At 40.8% G+C, this 9,185-nt stretch overlaps 1 protein-coding gene across 1 annotated transcript; it reads right to left on the bottom strand.

The window, feature by feature from the left end:
* Positions 1-1,107: 1,107 nt before the first annotated feature.
* Positions 1,108-4,388, bottom strand: LOC138956950 (FMRFamide receptor-like). The gene has a single exon (XM_070328146.1). The coding sequence runs from the start codon at positions 3,692-3,694 to the stop codon at positions 2,501-2,503; it is 1,194 nt and encodes a 397-aa protein (XP_070184247.1). The 5' UTR covers positions 3,695-4,388; the 3' UTR covers positions 1,108-2,500.
* Positions 4,389-9,185: the final 4,797 nt, after the last annotated feature.

Here is a 9,185-nt window from a genome sequence, read left to right as displayed (position 1 = left end):
GTGTCTGTGTGTGTGTGTGTCTGGCTTTGTGTGCGTTTGTGTGTGCGTGTGTGTGTTTGTGAGTGTGCGTGTTAGTGTGTGTGTGTGTGTGTGTCAGTGTATGTGTGTGTGTGTGTCTGTCTTTGTGTGTGTGTGTGTGTGTGTTTGAGTGTGTGTGTGTGTGTTTGTGAGTGCGTGTGTGTGTTTGTGTGTGTGTGTGTGTGTCAGTGTATGTGTGTGTGTGTTTCTGTCTTTGTGTGTGTGTGTTTGTGAGTGTGTGTGTGAGTGTGTATATGTGTGTGTGTGAGAGAGAGAGAGAGAGAGAGAGAGAGAGAGAGAGAGAGAGAGAGAGAGAGAGAGACAGAGAGAGAGACAGAGACAGAGAGATAGAGACAGAGAGAAACCGACAGACAAACAGACAGAGAAAGAGAGAAAACAGATAGCGAAGAAGGCAGACCGAGATAATCCCTCAGGCACTTTTAATCAAACTCCGCGAATAACATTTAAGAACACTCCACCTACATTCACAACCTTCAAACAAAGCTATACGCTCAATCGGACGAGTGTTTTAGACTATCATCAAAATGGTCGGTTTCCATGGAAACAATCTCGCGGGCAATATCGATATTTTGCGATATGTCCTGATCGTCCTTATGGAGGAAAAAAAAAAAAAAAAAAAAAAAAAGCCTACGTGATCAAATTGTCATAAACAAGTTCTCTCCCGGGCCAAAATCCTCTACGTATCCGATTATACGATTTAGCAAGTGCTCAGTCGGAATTTGGAGCCATGTTTCTCCTGAAATATTTAGGTACACGCCAGACAATTTCTGAACTAGCTGTGCCAGTGTGTGGGTCATACGGATGTGATCATCTGAAACGGCTTAAGTGAAAGATAGAAAGCTTTCAACTAGTGAATCCCATTCAGAGAGAGGTCTTAGGCCAAAAAAAAATGTCTGTTTACAGTAACATAGGCAAAAAAAATAGGGTCGGTAGGTCGGGATTTTTTTTTCTTCCAAAAAACATATTTTTACGTTATTTTTCTTTTTTTTTCTTTTTTTTTTCCCAAATGCCAAAAAAAAGTCTAGGGTCGCGCGAAAAAAATAGGGTCGGTCAGGTTACCGTGAACAGACTATTTATTTTTTGGGCCTTAGATATTGTTTGTATTTGTGAAGTCAGTGATGCATACCATTTGAAATTGTTCAAATTAAAGATGCATAGCTTCGCACTCCACAGCGAACTAAAGGTTATACTTAGACTTTTTTTTTCTTCTCCAAGTCAGTCTTGCATTAAAATGGGGATATCTGCGTAAATACAAAATTGCCTGGGGCGCGGTATTACGGCTTGGGAGGGAATGTGTGGATATGTACGTTGTAGTTCCCTCACAAGTATCGGTCTAGGTTTATTCTCAAGTTTATATATTTTTTATATCATTATTTAGTGTGTTTTGTGAAACTCCGTCTAATACTGTCTATTAAAATGACCTGAGTATTGTACTTCAGCGGTTGTTAAAAAAAATGTTTTTAGTTGTTACGTTTGTTTTTGTTTTGTTTGGAAGCAAGGACTGCTTATGTTGTTTTGTCAAACTGTATCTGCAATGTTCCTAAACCTGTCCATGTTATTTTACAACTAGTGGAAAACAAGTTGAGTGTTCTGTGTAATTGTAGCACCTGAATCTTGCTAACATGTCTTCACTCTAGTGATGACGCCTGATTTGTTCAAATTCTGCTGAATTTCCAATCATTCGAAGCAGTCAAAGCAAAATGCTGATAAAGCACTGTGACTATCAAAAACCTCTCCCTCTGTCCCTTCCCCCTCTCTTTTGTAATTTCTTGGCGTAGAGTAGAGGAACACGGACAAAACGCTGATCCTATTTCGAAAGCATGATTACCCCTTGTATCCTATTTAATTTCTTACTCAACAATACATTTACGATCATTGTGTTAAAAATGTAAGCATGTGTTCCATTTTTGGAGATATATTACAAAATAGGTAAAATTTGCAACAGCCAAGTTTTTTTTCCTCCCAAATACAATGTATACTGATGAAAAGGTTAAGTGTGAGGGATAAGCGGTGCGTACCGTGACTTCCTTACAGAAAACTTCGATCCTCACAGAATTATGAGCACACATTAACAATTTGATCACACAGTTCATTCCACAGTAAGAACATGCAAGCTCACGCAAGCCAAAGTTTTCATATTCAAAACGACACATATCACACTCATTATGTTTCGTTAGTTGTGTATTTTGTAGGCACACAGTGCAAACATTCATATGAAAATATCGATATGTGACGGCCAAAAGAGTATTGCAAACGGTGTTTGGCCACACACACTTTTCATTCGTTTTCACTACTACGGAATAATGCGTGCATTGTGCATAAATCGGTGAAAAGAAAAAAACACACAACTTATCTACAGTGGTTATTTGTCAAAGTTACCCTTTGTGCACATTTCACAAATATTCTTTGTTCATTCACTTTCATTTGATTTGACGCATTCACACATTTCTAGCTGCATACTTCAATTGCACAATCCCGCAATAGTTTTGAAAGTTACTGAAAAATGTTTGTACAACTTCATAAAAACAACGAAATTGATCGCAGAGTTAAATACATTCAAGAGGCGGCTGACGTCACGTGCTACAGCGAACGAAGACGATTGGACGTCAGGTCGGATCACGTGGTACACCTCTGTAACCAACCCAGGAAGTTCGCACACTACGTCAAGCAGCAACACAGCCAATAATGCTTTTGTAAGTTTTCTTTCTTCTAGCATAAGATCCCCGTGGTCGACTTCAGTGTCTCGTTTCTGCGGTACCCCCTTGGCACGTGTAAATGCCCCGAATGTTGGAGTTCTAGGACATGCGCACTGCAGACGGCGTTTGAGGCTGACCAAGACGACTCCAAAACACACGCAGGTGGAGATGAATGGAAGAGCTCGGAGCATCACCAGCAAGAAGTAATCAAAGTAAAAATCCTGGACGTGCTTGTTGTCCAGATAGAAATTCGTGACGTGTAGCTCAAGGCGCGTGACGTTGCCCTGTATGACGTGTCGCCTGACGTCATAGTGAAAGAAGGCGGGAGATTTCAGTGCGAGGACGAAGAAGAAGATAAGAAGAACAGCGGTTCTCGTTCGAGGGACAGAACACAACGCGCGGAGTTTGATTGGTCGTGTCACAGCCACGCACCTCTCCACTCCTATCGCCAACGTCATCACTACCGTCACGCGGCTCATGACGTCACGGAGCACGTCAACCTGCGGCATCATGGAGACGTAAAAAACATGTCCTGCTTCGCGGTCGATCTCTCTGACGATGCACGGCAGGTTGACAAGGAAGGTGGCGAGTAGGAAGAGAATGTCTGAAACACAGAAAGCTAAGAGGAGAGGTTTTGCCACTGAGTGGTATCTCTGCTTGCGGAAAACAACCACACACAGGCAGTTACCTAACACCCCTAGTACGGACAAAAAGGGAATGACCCCGCAGTTCAACACAGTCTTGATGTGAGTCATTTTTATGTACCCAAGGAAGAATCCATTATCACCAGGGGAGTCGGAGCCCAGCGTTGTAGGAGAAGGCGAAGAATGAGGCGTATTCAAAGAAACTAAAAAGCTGTTAGCTGACAGTTCTCTTTCTGGGCTGGAAACATTTGAGAAGCCAGAAGACCGTTCGCTGCTCAAAAGTGGCTCAAACATCGTCGTGGTTGGCGTAGTCATTGTGACAGCACAGCACAACAAAACAAGAGGCGAAGCCTTCAAGGCTCACGTAAGAAATCGACAAACAGTAACACAAACTCAATCACTCCGTCACACATACACACACACACACAGTAAGCATTGGTGACACTGTGCAAGAAAGAGAGACACTAGATCTAGATCTGTCTGTCTGCATGTAGCCTACTTACAGACACGACTGCCAAATAGTCTCGGCCCGCTCAAAATAACAATGACCGAGACATTCCTTCGCGTGACGTCTAACCCTCTTACGCCATAATGTGACGTCTTCAAATGACGAAATGTTAAAGTTTCTACCACAGACATACACACGCACGCACGCACATACGCACATACGCACATACGCACGCACGCACAGACAGACAAAGTTACGATCGCATAGGCTACACTTCGTGAGCCAAAAACCGACTCGTTCTATATTATCTCGCTGTCTTGGAGTTCCAGCAATTTCTGCGCGGGTGGTCGACTTTTATCGTCTCAGCAAAATAGGAACATGTTGTGGGTTTCCAGGATTCTGCTTGTGGAAATTGGCTGCGTCTCGGCGTGCTGGGTTATATTCACTCTGTCGTTGTCAGGCATCTTGTGTTGGCGGAATGCTAATTCTGTAGTATACCAGCGAAGTGGTTTTCCGATCTGTGGACACAGGAATAGAAAGCATAAAATAAGTGTTAAGGCGGTTGGCTTCCTGAGGCTATTGATTATTACACCCCTCTGCTAGTTTGTGTGTGTGTGTGTGTGTGTGTGTGTGTGTGTGTGTGTGTGTGTGTGTGTGTGTGTGTGTGTGTGTGTGTGTGTGTGTGTGTAATAATAATAATAATAATAAATGAGCATTTATATAGCACAACATCATAACTTTTTAAAATTGAAACACAGTTATACAAGCATTTACATCTACATTCATAGTCAGCAACGCTTAATTAAAAGCATACACCATCAAACATACATTACAAAAGATTCTTCCACTAACTAAGTAATAAAAACATGAATAAAATAGGTAGTGAAAACAAGGAAATACCAGCTGAATACCCTTAATCAAACAGAACATGTTATATATCAACAATACTGAAAACAGCCCTAGATGTTTATATACATTATCACATTATCACTAAAACAACAAATACACTACATGTAGCCTACTGATGGACTGAGAAAACAAAATCAGGGGTTGTATTTCTTGAAGAGGTGCGTTTTAAGTGCTCGTTTGAATGCTTGGGGTGACTGAGAGTGGCGGATGTGAGAGAGAGAGAGAGAGAGAGAGAGAGAGAGAGAGAGAGAGAGAGAGAGAGAGAGAGAGAGAGAGAGAGAGAGAGAGAGAGAGAGACGTACGAACGAAATTACTCAAGGATGGAGATTTTAGGCTCACGCCTAGTCTTACAATCTGTCCCTGCTAAACTAAGACATAAAAATAAAGACAATAAAAGGACAATTGTCAATCGCAATCATACAGTATTACTAATTACAACATTACCTATACGAATACATAATGCATGATAGAACATTGAAATGTACATGTATGTCAATATAAAATAATACAAAGGAAAAGAAAAGTCGACTCGCACACACACGCGCGCCGCATGCCTGCAATCACGTTCGCACTCAATACAACACACACATTCACACACACACACATACACACACACACACACACACACACACTCACACACACGCAAACACACACACACACACACATACACACACACACATACATACACTCACACACACAGACATATGCGCACACACACACAGACATATACGCACGCACACACACATACACACGCAGACACACACACACAGACAAATACAGAAATCGCAGGACAGAAGCAAAGCAAGCATAGCCAGCCAGCCAGCCAGCCAGCCAGAACCGTGGCTTGCACTCGAAGTGGTCACATTTATCTTCCTGGTTGTTAGCCATGAATCGTGACAAAATGCAAACTACAGATGACGCCATGCCTTTATTTAGACTGATAAAACTACCTGCCTGCTCCGTAAGTAAATGCAACGCGAAGATGTACGAATAGATCAACGATTTAAGGGCGTGCATTCAGAGTGGTAGGAATTTTTATTTTTTTAAATTTTTTTAGCGAATCAAGCAAACGCAAAGTTGCAAATTTCTATTCTTGTCATTGGCCGCAAACACATTTTATATTCACAAGGAAGTGGAAGTAGTAAGATTTCCCCTCCCACGATCACCCACCTACATACCCTAGAGCAAAACTGCAAATGAAGCGAAAGTAATCCGTCACAAAATTACTCGTTTCCATGCATTCACGTTGGAATTGTGTTATAACTGGTGCCCATTGTTCTTTTGATTTAAACTAGACAACAGTCATACTGTAAGCACAAAGCTTCCCCTACAGGAAATCAGCGAATGATGACGTCATAGGACTCAAAATCACCCTTCCTTTTTGAATGTGTAGTACTTTGATTAAAATAGTTCATTCCACTTTAGTATTGTAACAATAGGGAAGTTGTCATTTAAACAACAAAGAAACAAATCTCGTGCCGAAGAGATCCTCGTTGAAGCTTGAAACCTTGAACCTTGTTAAACGTACAATGCAATGTTGGATGAAAAACAAGTCGTGCGCATTGAACAAGAAATTATTGTCTTTTTCATTTGCATATCAATCAGTTCGATCGCGCTGGTGACGCAGTCGAGTCTATTGTGTAAAAGCTAATTTCCTTCCTGTGAAAACACTATTGTAAATGTATCACCATGCATACATAAGATCCAGCCTTTACAATGCGAGTGTCCCGCCATTTGGACATATACTGAACATGTATCACCATGCATACATAAGATCCAGCCTTTACAATGCGAGTGTCCCGCCATTTGGACATATACTGAACATGTATCACCATGCATACATAAGATCCAGCCTTTACAATGCGAGTGTCCCGCCATTTGGACATATACTGAAAATGTATCACCATACATACATAAGATCCAGCCTTTACAATGCGAGTGTCCCGCCATTTGGACATATACTGAAAATGTATCACCATGCATACATAAGATCCAGCCTTTACAATGCGAGTGTCCCGCCATTTGGACATATACTGAAAATCTACAGTCTGGCTGCTTTCTGTGAACACAGGGCTTTTTGTGCTGAATTCATATATATTGTAAAGCAAATTGTCACCCATGTCAATTTGCGAAATTAATTGAGTAACAACAACACAAAATCCGCTCTGCGCACAAAGTTGCCAGTCCGTTGAATTTCGGCGTGTGTCCAGGAGCAATGATGCTCCTATCCAACGTAAAAGGGTGGACAGATCTGTTTTAAAATACGTGATCGTTTTAATACACTGAAAGAATGCATCTTTAACAGGTTAGCCTGCCCCAAAGCAAAGTTATCACTCCATCTTCATTTTACAAGACAAAAATACATTTGCACAGATTAATTTGTATTTTGTGTTTGGATCGTGATGTGATTGTCTGAAAATGCAACAAAAACGTGAGTGGAACGAAACTACATTTCGTGACAAGATAAGTCTTTAGGGAATATCTGACGTGATGATTATAAATGCATGAGACCATTTGCTAGATTGGATGTTTAGTAGTCCCTCCATCAGACAGATTAAAGTGATGACATTGAACGTTATAGAACGCTTTTAACCAGCTGTTAGTCTGATTGACAGACAGGAAACACGCTGACTTTTAAATGGGTTTGACATACACGAGGAAGTGATAACACGGCTGGTCCAATCATTTATATTGACATTAACACATTTATTGAATATATACAGCTATTCTCATACCAGGCATGGGAATTGAAAACAGTAAAAAAGGCTGAAAATGTGTAAGTAATGGCAAAGTCGACGGCGCGAAGCGCCTAGCCCTGCTAGGGGAGTTCGGGGGTATGCCCCCCCGGAATTTTTTTCTCCAAAGAACCAAAATGGTGCAATTTGGTGTCATCTAAGCTCCAAGTTTGCCATTAAATTCAGTATTTAGAACATTTTTGCCTCCCCCATTTATTTTTTTGGCGGACACTTTTGCTTTTTCGGCGAACAATTCCCATGCCTGGTCATACATTAAATATTCAGTCGGGGTTTGATGGTATCTCCATTTGAGAGATTAACAAGTCGCGTAAGGCGAAAATACAATATTTAGTCAAGTAGCTGTCGAACTCACAGAATGAAACTGAACGCAACGCAACGCAGCAAGACCGTATACTCGTAGCATCGTCACTCCACCGCCCGTGGCAAAGGCAGTGCACGTGGAATGGACAAGAAGAGCGGGGTATTCGTTGCGCTGAGAAGGATAGCACGCTTTTCTGTACCTCTCTTCGTTTTAACTTTCTGAGCGTGTTTTTAATCCAAACATATCATATCTATATATTTTTGGAATCAGGAACCGACAAGGAATAAGATGAAAGTGTTTTTAAATTGATTTCGGGGAAAAAAATTTGATAATAATTTTTATATATTTAATTTTCAGAGCTTGTTTTTAATCCGAATATAACATATTTATATGTTTTTGGAATCGGCAAGTGATGGAGAATAAGATAAACGTAAATTTGGATCGTTTTATAAATTTTTATTTTTTTTTACAATTTTCAGATTTTTAATGACCAAAGTCATTAATTAATTTTTAAGCCACCAAGCTGAAATGCAATACCGAACCCCGGGCTTCGTCGAAGAGTACTTGACGAAAATTTCAACCAATTTGGTTGAAAAATGAGGGCGTGACAGTGCCGCCTCAACTTTCACGAAAAGCCGGATATGACGTCATCAAAGACATTTATCAAAAAAATGAAAAAAACGTTCGGGGATTTCATACCCAGGAACTCTCATGTCAAATTTCATAAAGATCGGTCCAGTAGTTTAGTCTGAATCGCTCTACACACACACACACACAGACAGACGCACATACACCATACCCTCGTTTCGATTCCCCCTCGATGTTAAAATATTTAGTCAAAACTTGACTAAATATAAAAAGATGCCATACAGGAAACACATTGGCTTTTTAACTCCTCTCACAGACACCAGGAAACGATAAAATGAGTGTTTTATTTGCTGTTATTGAGGTCTATATATTTTTGGAATAATTACAACTATTGCACAGCATAAACCAGGTTATGGTTTGCTGGTTTCCCCATTAGAGAGATTAAAATGATGCCATGGGACATAATACAACACCGTTTTCCCGCTGTTGGTAACATTGACGCACAGGAAACACACCGACTTTTTAATGACGGCCACACACACACACCAGGAAGCGATAAAAAGAGCGGTCAAATGACCAATATTGATATCATCAATATATTTTTAGGATAATTACCAGTACTGGTATTTAGCTGTCTGACAGGAAACCCGCTGGTGTCTAAATGGTGTCACATATACTAGACAGCGATAAAAAAAAATAAGCACTGGAATCATCGAATTGCCTCGCGGAATACCACTGGCTTCAAAAGTGTTGCCCACAGACGTTTGACAATGACAAACAAATTGCAGAAAATTACTGGTACTG

This window comes from Littorina saxatilis, unplaced genomic scaffold (genome assembly GCF_037325665.1).
Source record: "Littorina saxatilis isolate snail1 unplaced genomic scaffold, US_GU_Lsax_2.0 scaffold_1708, whole genome shotgun sequence".
NCBI lineage: Eukaryota > Metazoa > Mollusca > Gastropoda > Littorinimorpha > Littorinidae > Littorina > Littorina saxatilis.
Note: the sequence above shows the minus strand (reverse complement) of the source record. Positions and strands in the feature narration are given on the sequence as shown.